Source organism: Artemia franciscana, chromosome 2 (assembly GCF_032884065.1).
Source record: "Artemia franciscana chromosome 2, ASM3288406v1, whole genome shotgun sequence".
Classification (NCBI taxonomy): Eukaryota; Metazoa; Arthropoda; class Branchiopoda; order Anostraca; family Artemiidae; genus Artemia; species Artemia franciscana.
The window spans coordinates 23279160-23297641 of NC_088864.1; the positions used below are offsets into that span (position 1 = coordinate 23279160).

Below are 18482 nucleotides of genomic sequence, written 5' to 3' on the forward strand. Positions count from 1 at the left end.
CAACAGCCTTTCCCCACTGGAATTGCTTACTAGGGTGGGCCAGACACATATTGTCACGGTGGCGTGAATATATACAGTCTTGGCTCAAAGAAACCTAACATTTTCATTAAAATATATCTCTTTTTCCATCGTTTGCGTGTTTCATTTTTCAAAATCTGATTTTGCTAGTATCAAGATTTAAATTAATGGGATATAGCAGGCAGGTGCATCTAATAGATCAAAAAGCAATAGCATTGGGGCTCTACTTGCGTGGAATAGGTATAACGTAGAAAGTATTAACCGAATAATAATCTTCGGTTAAAGACTGTCATGCTCAAGCTGTCTAGCACTTCAATCCATTAAGTATAAGTTCCCTGAGAAAAAAACGCATTGATGGAAAAATCTCTTAAAGTATTATGTAACAACCCACGTGTCTATTGTCATTAGGTAACACCCCCCGTGTGTGTCCTCCAAAGTTAGAAGTGAGGGTGCCCCACGGCCCGTGACCTCTAGCATGTCACATGAGAAAGCGTCATCCTTAACATAGAAAAATGTCTTAAAAACGTCTTGAAGTGTTTTGAAAAAACATCTTGACAAAAAAGTCCTAAAAACGTCTTAAAATGTCTTAAAAAACGTCTTGAAGAAAAATTTCTTAAGAAACTTCTTGAAAGGTCTTGGAAGACGTCTTGACGGCAAAATTGAATGCTAAAGACCCGATGGAATTGGATGCTGGGGCCCCAGTTGGAAACTGGTTGCTAGGGCCCCATTGTAATTGACTGCTAGGGCCCCCGTTGGAATTGGTTGCTATAGACCAGGTGGAATAGAATGCTAGGGCCCCGTTGGAATTGGTTACTAGGGGCCAAGATGGAACTGATTGCTAGAACCCCTTGTTGGAATTGGATTCTAGGGCCCAGTTGAAATTGGTTGCTAGTGGTTTGGTGAAATTGAATGCAAAGACCCCGGTGGAATTGGATGCTAACCCCCCCCCCTTCGTAGTTGACTGCTAGGGACCCCGTTGGAATTGGTTCCTATGGGGTTTGGTGAAATTGGATGCAAATGCCCCGGTGGAATTGCTAACTAGGGGCCGGCGTCTTCAAGGTCCCTCACTAGCGGGCCCTGAAGGTTTTTTCCTGGCCCTCTCGGTTTTTTTAAGAAATCGAAGAAAAACGCTTTTTAAAATTTGCATAAGTAAACAAACCCTAATACGTAACAAGAGCTAAGAACTCATATGGCACTCGTGACGAGGCAAGGAGAGCAAAGAGCCAAGAGCTCATATGGTATGAGCTCTAACAAAATTCTAAGAATCAATAGATTGATTTAAAAGGAAAATCAGAGGCTTAATGCAAGTCAGGATTTAAAATAAGAGCTCTGAGTCATGATGTCCTTCTAAATATCAAAATTCATTAAGATCCGATCATCCACTCGTAAGTTATAAATACCTAATTTTTTCTAATTTTCCCTCTCGCTTTAGCCCCCCAGATGGTCGATTCTGGGAAAACGACTTTATCAAGTCAATTTGTGCAGCTCCCTGACACACCTACCAATTTCCATCGTCTTAGCACGTCCAGAAGCACCAAACTCGCCAAATTACTGAACCCCTCCCCCCAACTCCCCCAAAAAAAGCGAATCCAGTACGGTTACGTCAATCACGTATCAGGACATTTGCTTTTTCTATCCACCAAGCTTCATCCCGATTCCTCGACTCCAAGTGTTCTCCAAGATTTCCCCCTCCTACTCCCCTCAATATCAAAAGATTTGGTCAGGATTTGAAAAAAAGAGCTCTGAAACACGAATTCCTTCTAAGTTTCAAATTTCATTAAGATCCGATCACCTATTTGTAAGATAAAAATACCCCAATTTTCACGTTTTCCAAAGAATTCCGGTTCCCCCTTCAATTCCCCTCAATGTCACCAGATCCGGTCGGGGATCTAATTTTTCCGAATTAACCCCCCAACTACCCCAAAGAGATCGGATCCATTGCAATTATGTCAATCATGTACCTAGGACTTGTGCTTATTTTTCCCACCAAGTTTCATCCCGATCCCTCCATTCTAAGTGTTTTCCCAAAATTTTAGGCTTCCCCCTCCCAACTCCCCCCAAATGTCAAGTTAAAAATACCTCATTTTTCCTAATTTTTCAGAATTAACCCCCCCCCCCACCACCCCAAAGAGAGCGGATCCATTCCGGTTATGTCAATTATGTATCTAGGACTTGTGCTTATTTTTCCCACCAAGTTTCATCCCGATCCCTCCACTCTAAGTGTTTTCCAAGATTTTAGGTTTCCCCCTCCCAACTCCCCCCACCCAATGTCACCAGATCCGATCAGGATTTAAAATAACAGCTCTGAGACACGATATTCTTCCAAACATCAAATTTCATTAAGATCTGATCAATCGTTCGTAAGTTAAAAATACTTCAATTTTTCTATTCTTTCCGATTTAACGGGCCCCCACTCCCCCCCCAGATAGTCAATTCGGGAAAATGACTATTTCTAATTTAATCTAGTCTGGTCCCTAACACGCCTGCCAAATTCCATCGTCCTAGCTTACCTGGAAGTGCCTAAAGTAGCAAAACCGGGACCGACAGACAGACGAACAGACCGACAGAATTTGCGATTGCTATATGTCACTTGGTTAATACCAAGTGCCATAAAAACCAAAAAACAAATCCTGAAGTGTACAAGCCCTGGCCCTCTCAGGTTTTAAGTAACTATCACATGTCTCGTTTAGAAAAACATTCGCTGTTGCGTCATAAGCACCTGCATCTCGAAATAAAACATTCCCTATTACGTAACATGAACCTGCTTGTTGCTCTGAGCGGATCTCCGTTAAACTTCTTCGTCATCTTAAATCATTAAAGGACGAAAGGAGTAGCGGCTACGAGTCATTCTAAAACCATCTTGGGGATACCATTTTTTTATTCAATCAAATTGTTAGAGCAGAAGTAGTAATAGCAGTAGCCTTGAAAGTTTCAACTAAATACTCCCAGTCGTTCTCTATATATTGCTGATGTGTCTTATTGGCAACCATAAACACAATGCCTTTTAATTTAGTTTAGAAAATCATAGAGTTTTAAAATATAATGGGCCAATTCCATAATTGTGGCGGGTTAAATATCCCTAAAGACGTAGTTGCTGGACCGTTCTACTACGCTGAACAAAATGGCTGTCTCAAAAATTTTGACTGGATGCGTTTGGGAAATAAATTGACATGACAGAAGGGCTGCTTGCCCTCCAATCTCTATTTTACTCTAACAAGGGACACCAGAACTTCTAACTTTGAAACGAATTAGCTTATTTAAAAGTTTAAATGATATTTTTAGCTATTATAGAGTGCTGCTGCCTATGATATTGCTTATATTCCTTTTTGACAACCTGCATGCATACAGTTTTTCTTTTAACTGAACAGTCCCTAAAAGTTTCCCTTTAATTTCTTTAGCGTCAATAGTTACTGTAACAGCAGTGGTAGTATTAAAAGTACACACACAGTGCCGTCTGGCTAGTTCAAACTCGCCCAAAACTTACCCTTACAGGTCTAACTTAATAATATAAGTTTTTCTTCAGATATTGTTTTGTCACCTTTGAAAGTCCACATGCTCATACTTTGTTTTGATTCAGATTAACATCAGCCATTAAAACCTTCACCTTAATATCCTTAGCTTGCGCAGTAGCAATAGTTATATCAGCAATTAGTAGCAGTATGCGTATAGTACCTTTGGTTTCTTTCAACATCTCCTTCAACGCAGGCTGAAAGTTTTAGCTTAATTCCAGTAGCTTAATTCCAGAAACATTTCTGATGCGTCTGCTTAACCTGTGCGGGCAAGGTGTGTTTCAAATTAGTTCCATATAGTTTCTATATATCCCGAATATTCGTCTTAATACCCTTAGTTTTAACAGCAGCAGCAGTAGAATTAATAGTAGTACCCCAAGCTTTAGTTGCAGCAGTACTAATATAAATAGTAATAAAAGTAACAGTAATGAAGGTATGAGTAAAGGTAGTAGTATTAGGGTACAAATATTTCTTTTGGTTAGTTCAACATCCCTCGCAAGAAGCACTGTTAGTTTCAACTTCACACGCCACATTATTTCTAAATATTGCTGTTACACCTTTTTGACAACCTGCATACAGACAGCATTTGTGATTCAGTTCACTTTTCCCTTAAAAATTCCTTAAAAATTTCACTTTCATACCCTTAAGCACAGTTGTAATAGTAGTCACAGTAGTATTGATATTGCTACTAATAGTATTGAATAGCAGCAGTACTACTAGCAGCACAACTATTAACATATTACCTTTTGGTCAGTAGAACATCCCTTCCATCAAGTCCTAGAAGTTTTAATTTAGTACAATTAGTCATTGCTATGATATTGCTCATATGCCCTTCTGATAACCTATATGTTCATATACTTCTTGAAATTTTCATCTAAGCCTTACAAGTAAATGCAATAGAAGAAGTAGTTGTATTAGTTGCAGTAAATGTAGCAGCAACAGCAGTATTAGCAATAGTGTGTACATATTGCCTTTTGGTGCTTTAAGCATTGACTGAAAAATCCAACTTAATACCCAAATCGATTCTTGAGATATGCTATTTTGAAAATATTCATGCACATAGCGTCTTTTGATTAATTCAAAGTTCCACTAAAGAATAGTAGGGGTGGTAGTTGTAGTAGTATTGGCAGCGTGCAAATATTGCATTTTTGATTATCTCCCTTATCATTTCCTGAATTTTCCAAATTAATATACTCAGATATTCCTGTATTATACTCTTTTGACAATCCGTATACACATAACGTGTTTTGATTTAGTTCAACACTCCTTAACATTCTCGTATAGAATCACCTGAATACCCTTCGTCTTCTTGGAAAGAAGAGGTCAAATATACACAAGGGAAGGTGGTCCAAACTGAGCATAGGTGCATAGTGAGCCATTTACCTTAACTGCCATCTATTCAGGTGGAAACAAGTTGCCAGATTCGTGTGATATTGCTTACAATGTGGTTAACTTCCTTATCCAGTTTTGAAGATGATTTACAGCCTTGTTTTTATGCTAGCCATCTTTAAAGTTTTTGCTACGCCCTAGAAAAATATTTCTCGCCCATACTGTTTCATTTATCTGTATTTCGATTGATCCTAGAGAACCTTCTATTGTCTTGTTAGAATCCTTGATGGTCAGACATTGTAAGTACCGCCATTGTTTCTTTTTATAATAGACCAGTCTCGTCAGATTTTGGTTCTGGTGGTTAGAGGGCGGGTGGTGCGTAGGGCGCTAGCACTAGGAGGTTCATAGTGAGTCACTGACTCACTATGTACCATAGCACCATTTACCTTCCAAAAATTTATTGTTACCTTCTGTATATGACAAAATGCTCAGAAAAAGATTAAGAAAATAAGAAAAACAAACAAAAGAACGCCTATAAAAATTACCCACGTCTATTAACAACTTAGACTTTTAAGCCAGTCCCAGTCCCTGACATCAACCCTTTTCAAAATATCGCAGACATGATAAATTGATGACCTGGACATCCTGATAACTTATGATATAGGTAAGAAAGTAGTAGGCAAAGTTACTCTAACCGAAAGAGGCCCTCTAGTTACAATGATTGAAACAGTTGCTACGAATGGAAATTTCTTACCGCCTTATTTTGTCTTTCCAAGAAAGAACGTCCATCCCACCATGCTAAATGGGAGTTCAAATGGGTCAGCTGTGGATGCTAGGCAATCTGGGTAAAACGGTTAACATCTACGATGCAGCGGGATCGGTTGGTATATCCTTCCTACGTGCATTTACCCCTTCCAATATCCAGAGTGGATTTTTCAAATCTGGTATTTGGCATTTTAACCCTGACGTCTTTACCGATGAAGATTTTTTGTCCATGTATGTAAGTGAAAGACAAAGCATTTTGTCTGACCATAAGGCTAATGCAAATGACAAAGACAAAACTCAAGGGCTGCCCAAGTATGCATACACGAAAGCGGGTATTATAGGCTTCACTGACAGTGAACAACCTTTCTTTTCCATTATCACTCCAGAACAAGTCAGAACTTTTGCAAAAGCTGTTCCTAGAACAAAATATACTAAGGGAAGGAAGCGTGGCTCAACAAAAACATTAACTGATACTCCAGTTAAAATACAAATTGAAGCTCAGAAGAAAGCAAAAAAGGGAAAAAGAAGCAAAGTTGCAAGGCCAAAAGAAGTCCAGCAAGTAGCAGTGAGAAAAATACTGTAATATGATCTCGAGAATAATCAAAGTTTTACAATGAATGATGACAGTGATGACTCATATCTTCACCTAGGACAGGAAGAAAATGAGCAGCCTGAACAGGACGTAGTATTTGATACTATTGCAGAGGGAGATTATGTGAAAGCGGTCTACAAAGGGGAATATTACCCTGGTGTTGTTCAAGCAATGAGTCATGACTAAGCTAAAATAGACTATTAGACACGACAAAAATGCGTAAATGGAAGTGGGCTGAAAAAGAAAATTCCATAATCCATCCTCGCAAGGATATTTTGAAGGTGATTTCAAACCCAGTCCCTGCAAAAGGGACAGCATCAGGAACATCCTCTTTCCTCATTTTTGAAGATTGGTAAGACCATTGAGGTTTCGGTTTTTATATTCAGTTTCTAAAGCTCTATAAGCCATAAAACTAATTAATACTTATTTGCATCTTTCAGTGGGCAAGTATGGACCATAGACTGGCTCAATGTGACTTACCCTCTGCCAGATGGTACATAGTGAACCATGAGAAGTTTTCATCAGCTAGTGTAAAGTTTAAAAGCCATAAATAATTAAATAAATAAACATAATCCGGCTAATAGTTGCCATGTACGAAGAGACGGAATGTTGTGTTAAAACATCAGACAACAACAAACGAGGATTCAAGGTGATGTCTGGCGTCAGGCAAGGCAGTGTCCTGTCACCTCTCCTCTTTGTCCTAGTGGTAGAGTACATCTTTAGACAGATAAATGAGCATAGAATCCGGATTGCAGGAAAACTTCTTCAGGACGTCGACTTCGCCAACGATGTTGGGCTCATAGAAGCCAACAAGCAGAAGCTTCGGGAATTCCTGAACAAACTTGCAGAGAAAGCTGAACAATTCAGACTACACATTAACAGCCCAAAGACAAAAGCTATGTCAATCAGTAGTTCACCCATGGTAATCCACCTAGAAGGAGAGGACATCGAACAGGTGACAGACTTCAAGCACTTAAGAAGTAAAGTCACTTCCATTGGCGACTCTGAAAAAGAATTGCGCAACAGGATAGCCTTGGCCCACGCATTATTCCAGAGAATTCTAACAGTCTAGAAATCAACCATAGAGTCGCTGAAGTTGAAACTCAGGTTGTTCCAGAGCAATGTACTGACTGCCCTGAGTTATGCTAAGGAATGCCTTAAGCTAACTGTGGAACAGGAGAAACGCCTTACCACTTTCGAGAATAACTGTCTTCGCGGAATCCTTAGAATCAGTTAGAGAGACCGTGTCAGCAACGACGAGATCCGTAAACGTACAGGATAGCCAGATATCGCAACTGTTGTGCGACAACGTAGATGGCGATACCTTGGAAACATCCTCCAAATACCAGATCATACACTCCCAAAAATGCTCCTCCACTGGCAACCAGAAGGCACCCATCACCAAGAATGACCAAATAACACACTCCGTAGGACGTATGAAAGTGACAGAAGAGCCCTCCAGACGAATCTCATTTCAGAGTGGGAAGACATACACAGCGGCTGACGTGAGGGGAGATTGGAGGCTACTCAACGACACCCCGTGTGCCTCCATAAGCACTGGAAGAACTAAGATAAAGGTAAATACACTCATAAAAACTATTCACTAAATACTACAATTAAGCACAAGGAAAGCTAAAAAATACTTAACTGGTTGCAAATAAAGTCAAATTAAAAAAAAAGTTGCTCAATATGGACCACCTTTCCCTACCTTTCTCAATAACATATACCAAGTGTAAAGAATGAACGAATTGCCAAAGTCACAGCCCTTGTCCTGAGGACTGTGGGGGTTGAGATCCCCAAATGTGTAATCACTTGACCTTTCAACAATGCTGAACAAAATAGCTCTCTTAAAATTTAAATCGGACGTGTTTTGGGGAGTGATAGACTTGGAGGGGGGGCTGATTGCCACTCATTCATTTTGAAGCTTAAAAAGGGCACTAAAACTTCTGACTTCCAATCAAATCAGCTCGATACGGTCCAAAATTTATCCGACCACCGTTCCATACAAACCTCATATGCCCCAAGGCATAACTTACAACCCTTGCTCATGAAGCTCTGAAGGAATGTGTCCACCCTAAAGACATTGCTATACGAATTTCGGACGATTAGTAACAAAATGGCAACCTCATAATTTCAACTGAATGCGTTTAAATTCAATTGAATTCATTGCGATTGAATGCAATTTCAATTGAAAGAAGACGTCAGTGGGTGGGGGGGCCTAGTTCCTTCCCATCATGCTTGACTCTTAAAGGAGAACTAGAACTACACATTTCCAATTAAATGAGACTCTTCTAAAGTTCACACAATCACCCCTTCTATAAAAGCATTATATGCCCCTACGCATAATTTATAACCCTTATCCCCAGATTTTGGGGGATTCTGTCTACCACAAAGGCCTTGTTATATGATATTTGGACTATTTTTAAACAAATGGTCATTTCAAAATTTCGATCGGATACATTTGGAGCAAATATGACGTAAGGGCTGCCCCCCTCTCCCGGTCACTTTGACACTTAAAAAGGACAGTAGAAAATCTGATTTCCAATGCAATGAGCCCCTTACGAAATTTATACAACCACCCTTTCCATAAAAACCTTATATACCCTCGGGGCGTAAGTTACAACCCTTGCGCTGAGGGCTGTGGGAGGGGGGTTGTCAACCTCAAAGACGTATTTTACACCTTTCAACAACGCTGAATGAAATGGCTATCAAAAATTTCGATTAGATATGTTTTGGGAATTGATGGGCGGGGATTATTGTCCTCCAATCACTTTTGACTACTGATAAGAACACTAACCCTTTCCAATTCCAATTGAATGAGCCTTTTTCGAGAGAATCCGTCATCCAATCACTCTGAACCTGAAAAAGGGCATTAGAACTTCTGATTACCAATCGAATGGCCCCCCTCCAAAGTTTATACGACTAGCCTTTCTATCAAAACCTTTTATGCCCCCAAGGCATAGCTTACAACCCTTGCCTTGAGGGCTGTGGGGGAGGGGGGTATCAGCCTCAAAGACATAATTTCCAGACCTTTTATCTGCGCTGAACAAAACAAATATCTCAAAATTTTGATTGAATGTGTATGGGGAAATAGTGGGTGTCGGAGGGGGATTGGTTGTCCTCCAATCACTTTCAACAATTAATAAGGGCAAAAGCCCTTTGAATCTGCAATCGAGTGAGCCATTTTCAAAGTTTTTACGACAAATCTTTCGATACATATTGTCCTGGTATATAAAAAAAAAAATTGCCCACATCGCTCTTTACTTAGGCAGCGCAATAGCGCTGCCTACGCTATATTATTCAGACTTAACACTGAGAAATGCGAGAACATTTTTTTCAATAGAAAATCAGATCTTGCTCTTGATCTTTTTCGGTTCCATCTCTTGCTATTATTAAATGGCTAGGGAGATCCTACTAGTACTAATTATAGCAGAAAGGCACTGGCATGGTTACAAGGTGCTTATAGTGACTATTGAGTCCTTTTTGTGTCAGTTCTTTCGTTATAGGTTAGATCACATCATGTTAACAAAGTCCGACAAATTTATTTTTTGATGATGTAGATTGTTTATTGCACTTCTGTTATGTTTTTACGAGATGAAAAAATATTTCGAGGGGGGGGGGTCAAACCCGCTACCACCCCTGGATACAGCCTCGAACTATTTACGTTCCTATTTGGCTGTAACAAGATAGCAAAAGGCTTGTTCAAAATGCTGCCTTTAGTCTTGGTCCCTTTCATCCGCTGACTCTCTTATTTAGTTTTTTTTTCATTCTAAAGTTTACATTGTATTAAAGGTATTTTTTTCCTTTTCTCTTTGTACTCTGCTTGTTTTTCGTTTTTGTACTAAGTTGGTATGAGACAAATTATTATCATTGTCGAAAGTAGACACATAGAATGATTTAAATTGTTGCGAATCCATTTTTGTTCGAAGTCAGACCTGAATTGTTCATAACGAAAGTCCTAACAAAACTGAGAAATCAAAAAAAAAGAAATATTGATTTTGAACGCCGAAGATTACTAGACAAAATATGGTTTACTGGACTTTGAAACAATGGATGGTAATTACACTAGGGCATTTCAGACCCGTTCCTGCAAAGAAAAAAAATGAAAAGAAAATATTTAAAACTTCTTTTAAACTTGGTTTCTTAAAAAAATCAATAATTTATTTTCTTTTTAATCGAGAAAATAAAGCAACATAACATAAAAGCTGAAAAAAACAGCATAACACAAAAACAGAAAAAAAGCAAGAAAAGGGAAGAAAGTAAATCAATAAAACAACATACTATTTAGAAATAAAATACTAAACTGACATAACTATTCATCAAAGTTTCCAATTCATTGAACTGCTTCTTGGAAAGAGCAAAACACGCCCCATTTTAAAATTGCAACATTTTTTTTTGCCCCGTAATCAGATATTCTAGCTTTTCAAATTTATTGTCGTTTATTCTTCTAAGCTGACTTATTGACTCATCATGGTGATCAAGATCCAAGGATTTACTGATTATTTTATGGACAAAAAAGAATAAAACAACAAAAAAAAGAAGAAGGAAAAGAAATAAATGAAAAGAAAAACTAAGGTTCAATCTACCTTTCCATTCGTCGGTCTGGTCACGATGCAGAAATTTAGTATCTTTGGATTGGTCACTGAAAAAGAATCCCAGAGCCAATACGTAACCAATTGGTAACCAAAAATTCAAGGCTGAAAAATACTTATTTTCTTTCATAAAATAAGTAGTTCTGCAAAAAAAAATATTCGGTTATTTTTGGTATAAACCCAATAGAGATAAAGAATGATAAAGTGCATATCAAAAAATTACATAGAGGTATACAAAAATGCATTTCAGGAGCGTAGGGTAGAATCCCCGAAACAAAAAAATACAAATGAATTTTGCAAAACTGTTGGATATTATGGGAAAGAATGAAATTATGATATTTCGATAATTAATAAAAAAAAAAATTTCCAACAAAAAAAAGGTTACACGTTGTTTTTATAGCAATCATTTTTATAAACAAAATTATTTGAAAGCGCTAATGCAAACACTTCAGCTAATGAACTATTTTTTTTAGTTTAAAGTTATATACAGTTTGTTCAGCAAAAGACGCTCATTTGCGTTGTCAGCCCGTTTGCGTTTTCAGCAAATGACATGGAAACAAAAAGAGCCGACTTTCCTTTTGATTACAGGATTCGAGTCTCTCTATTTTAAACCATCAAAGAAGGAAACTAATTTGTTTTTGCGTCGAAAGGAGCTTTATCTTGAGAGACTGTGAAACAGTTGATTTGAGAAACTTTCTATGTTAAAAGCCTTTCTAAAGGTTTCAAAAATGGAACCTTTCTAAATTACCGATTTATTTAATGAAAAAAAGCTATAGGCAAATGACAATGTCATTAGTCCTCAGCAAAGTATTTGAAAAGCTGCTGTTGCCCTTTCGTGGAATGGCTCATGCATTTTTACTCAATGTTCTAGTTGGATATAAGGAGCTTGATTTCAAAAATACTTGGGGCTCCGGACACTGCGAGGCCTATCTTTCTTCAAGAGGCTGCTATTTGTCTGCAGTCTTGACATTTCTGCTGTGTTTGAATCTGTTCTTCATTTACAAATATTACATTGCCTCTTAGAATCATAAATTGATGCTCACTTGTCCCGGTGTTCCATTATTAGCATTCCGATACGCATATTTCACTTGTTCCGAGATAGGAAGCAGTAGCTGGGCAATGTAAGCAAAGACTATCCGAACCCATTAAGCTCTTTAATGCGAAATAAGAAAAGTGTTTTTAAGCTGAAAGTAAGGAGCGACATTAAAACATAAAACGAACAGAGATTATTCCGTGTATAAAAGGGGCTGTTCCCTTCTCAACACCCCGCTTTTACGCTAAACTTTTACTCTTTCTCTCAATTCTACTTTATTAAACAGTAAAAGACTTTAGCGTAAAGAGCGGGGCATTGAGAAGGGAACAGCCCCTTTTATACACGGAGTAATTTCTGTTCTTTTTAAGTTTTAATATCGCTCCTTACTTTCAGCTTAAAAACACTAGTTTTTTTCCGAACGTTTTTGAATTAATGCATGTTTGATTTTGGCTCTCCGCACATGAATTATCAAAATGAAATTTGCATATTAATTCTTTTTTTGGCTAAATGGCTTTCTCTTAGTTTTGATTATACGATTTTGAGAAAAAAGGGGTGGTGGAGGAGGCTTAGTTGCCCTCCAATTTTTCGGTTACTTAAAAAGGCAACTAGAATTTTTAAATTTTAACGAACGTTTTTATCAGTTAAAAATATACGTAACTTATGAATTAACTTGCGTAACAAACTTCTATAGTGGTATATTTTTATTATGTATATAAGGGGGTGTGTCCCGTCGTTAATACACTCTTTACACTAAAGCTGAAATTCTGTCCCAATTCTTTAAGAATGACTCCTGAATCAAAAAGGCCGTAGAATAAATAGTTGAAATTACTAAAAATACTTTAGCGTAAAGAGCGAGGTATTTATGAGGAGTAAACGCCTCATACACGTAATAATTTCTGTTCGTTTTAAACTTTAATGCTGCTCCTTACATTAAGTTGAAAAAACTTTTTCATATTTATTTTTTTGGTTTTTTTTTAATAATAATGCTAGACAATCCTGCGCCCGCTTCATTGAATTTCTCTTCCCCCATGACAAATTCCTCCAAAGAAATATCCTCCCACGTAGCCCCCTCCTCTCCACCCTCCCCCCCCCCAAAAAAAAACAAAAAAAAATCCCTCTGAAAACGTCTGTACACTCCTAATAACTATTACCATATGTAAACACTGGTCAAAGTTTGTAACTTGCAGTCCCTCCCCCAGGGACTGTGGGCGATTAAGTCGCCCCCAAAGACATAGTTACTATGTTTTTCGGCTATGCTGAACAAAATGGCTATCTCGAAATTTTGATCCGTTGACTTTGGGAAAAAATGAGCGTGGGAGAGGGCCTTGGTGCCCTCCAATTTTTTTGGTCACTCAAAAAGGACACTATAACTTTTAATTTCCGTTAGAATGAGCCCTCTTGGGACACTCTAGGACCCCTCGGTCGATACGATGACCCCTGGAAAAAAAAACAAACAAAGAAATAAACATGCACCCCTGATCGGTCTTCTGGCAAAAAATACGTTCCATTTTTTGCGGAACGAAAGTTCCAGATTTTTGTAGATAGGAGCTTGAAACTTCTACAATAGGGTTCTCTTATACGTTCAATGTGATGGTGTGATTTTCGTTCATATTCTATGACTTTTAGGGTGTGTTTCCTCCTATTCTCTAGAATAAGGCAAATTTTCTCAGGCTCGGAACCTTTGATGAATAAGAGTAATTTTGATGTACCTTATATATTTCAAATCAGCATAAAAATTCGATTCTATTAATGTATCTCTTAGTATCAAAATTCCGTTTTTTAGAGTTTCGTTTACTATTGAGCCGGGTCGCTCCTTACTACAGTTCGTTACTACGAACTGTTTGATAATAGGCATCTTATAATTTGCCAAACGTAAAACAAAAATTCAAGAAAGTCATTTTGCCAAAGAATCTAGATGGTCACAAAAACATTTATCGTATTCTTTTCGCGGAAATGGGTACGAGATATGATAAGATCATATTTATTTTCAAAAGGCTATCACAAGCTCTAATAGAGCCGAATTCGCTTCATATGCCCAAAAAGGGGAAGCAAAACAAAGAAACAAATGACACGACAAGACAAGATAAGAAGGTAAGATAAGAGATAAGATAATATTACAGGCTCTAATAGAGCCGAATTCGCTTCATTTGCCCAAAAAGAAAAGCAAAACAAAGAAACAAATGACACAGCAAGACAAGATAAGAAGGTAAGATAAAAGATAAGATAATATTACAAGCTCTAATAGAGCCGAGTTCGATTCATATGCCCAAAAAGAGAAAGCAAAACAAAGAAAACCAATGACACAGCAAGACAAGATAAGAAGGTGAGATAAGAGATGAGATAATATTACAAGCTCTAATAGTGCCGAATTCGCTTCATATGTCCAAAAAGAGAAAGCAAAACAAAGAAACAAATGACACAGCAAGACAAGATAAGAAGGTAAGATAAGAGATAAGCTAGTGCTTGTTTTCAAAAGGCTATCACAAACTCTAATAGAGCCGAATTTGCTCCGTATGTCCAATAAGAGAAAGCAAAACAAAGAAACAAATCACAAAGCAAGACAAGGTAAGAGATAAGCAAGCACTTATTTTCAAAAGACTATAGCAAACTCTAATAATAGCAAACTCTAATACCAGCAACTAAAATAAGGGATGGAGAAGTTAATTTTGGTTCGGGACACAGATCAAGAATTGTTAAGGATCTCTAGGATAAAGCGGATAAATCTTTTCCGAAACCTCTCAGTAACGGCATAGATAAAAAAATACGTCGGGATTGCCAAGGGGGCTAAGCGGGGAATTCGGGTCTAATGGGGTCATAAAAATCGGGGAAGATGTCCTCAGTACGGGTATTAGAAATTGAGAATTTAGCAAACCGCAAACAAATTTATCCCCTCCTTTCTTTTAACGTGGTAATACGTGCAGCTTTATGGAGGAAGGAGTATGGAATTTTGTTGTCTTTGTAGATGATCCTGAGCGAACGGTTTTGGACCGACTCAATTTGTCGCTAAGTTTACTTGAAAGTAGCGAATACAAAGAACAGACATGCACATTCCAATAGCGGCCTGAAAATGATAAATAAACACGGAGAAAATACATCTTAGGACAAATAAATTTGTTTAAAATTTTAAAATAGATAATGAAACATTTGCTTGTTTGACAATATTCGCAACATAATTGTCTCGCTTAAGATTATTTGAAATCGTGACATCAAGGAGTTTAACATGTTTTACTAGCATTTTGGGTGGGATAGAATATAGGAAAACAGGAGTAGATTTCAAGAAATTTATCGTCATTGTGTTGGATTTAGCGGAATTTAATATCGTTAATCATAACTAGAAACAAGAGTGGTCGCAATAAGGTTCCTTAAGGAATTCCTTAGTAAATGGGGAGAGGGTTGGAGAAAATATTTTTGTATTTTACAACTTGGGATCCATTTGAAAGAAACGATATAGCAATATTTACTAATAGAGGATCAAGTAGAGAGTTAACCAGTAGTGAAAGAATTAGGGTGGTGTGATCAACCAAGTCAAAAGATTTTTGGAAATCAACTAAGACAAGGTTTAGCCGAACATTTGGTTTTTCAAGGTTTCTCAAGATAAAATTTCAGCCCAGTATAAAGAAAAGAAGAAAAAACTTTTACCGCCAAAAAAAAAATCTCTTTTTTGCCTTACTTCAATGTTTGCTAAAAAATAAAACATTAAACTTACAAAAAGTTTGGGAACTCGCGCAGACATGAGTATCGTGCATAGTATAAACCTATAAATAACGAAAAAGTATGGTGAACAGACGGAAGAACAAATATACTTTGCCATTTATTTATACCGATTGAACTCCCAAACATGGCGCACGAGTCAGAGTTGCCACCCAGTAAAAAAATCATTTGATTTTGGAGAATTTTGGCTGATTTAGTGATTTTCTTCGATAATATAGTTATTTATGCGTTGATTTATGAACTGCTTTTATAGACAATGTAAGAATCACTAGAAATAGCGATAAATCATTAAGGGTAGGAACCCTGCTTTGAGTGGCCATAAAAAATATCTATATGCACATAATTCACCAGATAAGGAGGAATGTCTCTGAATGCACACCCTCTAATTCGACCAATACAAAAGCCAGTAGTGAGATATTTAAGATGTCATAGACTTCAAGAAAAAAAAATGGATTACGCAGTTACCTGTCGCAAAGTATCAAATACGCCACAATGACGCCAAGTCTGGATATTGCAGCCAGGACGCCGGTTGTTTTAACAAGTATTCCATGTTGTCTTTCCTTGGCAATAAGATCTGGCTGTTCTAAACTATTGCCTAGTGAACGAGGTCTGGACCATGCACATGCAGCTTTTGCGCCACACAAGAGGAAACTATAAATTTAAAAACGTCGTAATACTTTTTTTATAAAAAAAAAAAAATAGAAATTGCAAATCCTTAACATAAAGCCGGCTTCTTAGTTCAGATCATTGACAAATTAAATCGTGATTGGCACATAGTATTTCGATACATATCCAGCCGGCTTTTTATTCCAGAAAAAGGCTAGATTGAAAAAAAAGGCAAAATATTCGAAAATCATGGAAACTAATTAAGTTTCCAACCCTCCAGGAGGGGGGGGGGAATAAAATACACTAAAAGGGGAAATACAAATGTACAATGTTGCTTGATTTATCCTGAAGCCAAAACACAAAGAATACGTGTTAAGATTCTAATTTCCCTACTTTTTGAAAGAGGTGGGTTCGTGAAACGCCCTCGGGGTGTCATTTAGTTAGCTAAGGTAGATTATATATGTTCTTTCAGAATAGTGCTGAGTGCAATATTTCCTACATTCAAAATACATACTGAAAAATTGTTATTTTAGAAGCAGCATTGAGAAGATCGGACAACTATCACTGAACGAATAGTACAATAGGAAAGAAATGACCAGGCAACTGTTTGGCACTCATAATTACTAAATGGAGATCCCTTTTCAGAACTTCGAGAACTGGCTAAAATATTACTGAAAAATGAAATAAGATGAATAGTTTTTCTAACATGAATGGAAATTGAAACATAAAGAATAACACTACAATGGAATACTAAGGTGGAAAATTGTACAAAAGCAACAAATTGATTTATAAAACAAAAATTACAAATTTTCATACTATTTCTTACAGATTTGACCTACTTAAAGAACGTTGTTACCAATGAGGCTGTTACTAACGACAGTAAATTCTTTTTAAAGAAATTTTAACATTTAATTTTAGTTAGTGCTATGAAATTAATACGTGTCACTATCTTTAGTGACTTAAAATGGGACTTCCATGTTAATGATATACTAAAACGCATTAACGCCGCATTCTCCCTCCTTAAACTCTTTGAAATTATTTAAACGTCCTAAATTCCGTTGCTTAAGAGTTTTCCTCTCATTTGTGGGCGCAATCCTCGAATATACTTGTCCTGTTTAGCATTCTGGCATTTCTTATGAATTGTCAAACAGACTAGAGTCCGTCAAAAAAACATTCAATGTGGACAAAGTCGTTTATATCTCCCTTCTTCAGAGAGTGAATCTGGACATCCTCAAGGAAAGAAGAATAAAATTTCCTTGTAGTTCGCCAAGAATACCCTCCATAAGTCCGAAACAAATCTGTTTTCACTAGGCAGTTTTCCCCCGTCCGACCTCACCTTCCTCGTTCCGCCTCAACAAACCCCTCGTCCCTTACACTATTGAAATTGCACCAATACTCCTTACGCCAATAAAAAAGATTTAGAAGAACTTACGTCCGCTTCATAGTTGATATGTTAAGTAAATTAATTACATGCCCCGCACTCTCATTCTATTCGTTTATTATACAAATTTTACTTATTTTGCAAATTTACTTATTTTGCAAATTTCGAACTTCCAACTCTCTATCTCTCTTTATTTTATTTTTAGTCACGAGACTAAATTTTGTGCTTGTGTCTTCATTTGGTTTATTCCCTTTTAATCCTGCAAGTTTTAATTATTTCCCATATATTTTAATAGCCTCCTTGACATCTTGAAACTTCTTTTTTTTTCTAATATCTCTATTACGTTACCTTGCTTTTTTTTGTTTCTGTGTTTATTGAAACAAAATGCGAATTCAGTCATATGAGCTTGTACTAGAAATTTTTCTGTCACAAGTCTTGTCTTATCTTACTAAATAATTTCGGTTTACATTTGTTAGCAGAAGTGTTTACAAAAGCCTTTTGGTCTTAAATCTTTAATCTCCTCTTTTAAACTTTTTTGAAGCTTCGTCGGATAATATTAGCCACTACTTTAAGTCTTACATTTTTATTAAAAGTTTGACTAATTCTTGTTTCTTGTTTGTGATTTACACTTTAAACATGCCATTCATAAAATATGTTACAGCGTTGAAAATCTTACCCAAAATTCCCTGCAAAACTATAGAAGTGAAACGGTAAGACTAAATGAAAACAACTAAAAAATATTAGAATATTTAATGCTACTACTACTAACAATTCACAGCAGTACCAAGCCACCTGAGGTCAACACAGCTACACACACTCCAATTGAATAGATTAACACGTTTTAAAGTTATATTTTCTAGGTGTAAACTCTGAAGAAAAAAGGCAAGAAACAAAATTATAGAGGAATTAGCATTAAAAAGGTCCAGAAAAGAAACTACCAAACAAT

The 18482-nt window shown here is 37.0% G+C and overlaps 1 protein-coding gene across 1 annotated transcript in view; it reads right to left on the reverse strand.

The window, feature by feature from the left end:
- LOC136038985 (N-acetylneuraminate 9-O-acetyltransferase-like) overlaps nt 1–18482 on the reverse strand; it is a 159805-nt gene that overhangs the window by 83081 nt on the left and 58242 nt on the right. The window contains exons 9-10 of the mRNA XM_065722507.1: nt 16015–16200; nt 10800–10948 (exon numbers count right to left, since the gene is read on the reverse strand). Coding sequence (XP_065578579.1) covers nt 10800–10948; nt 16015–16200 — 335 coding nt within the window. The remainder of the gene's footprint in view (nt 1–10799; nt 10949–16014; nt 16201–18482) is intronic.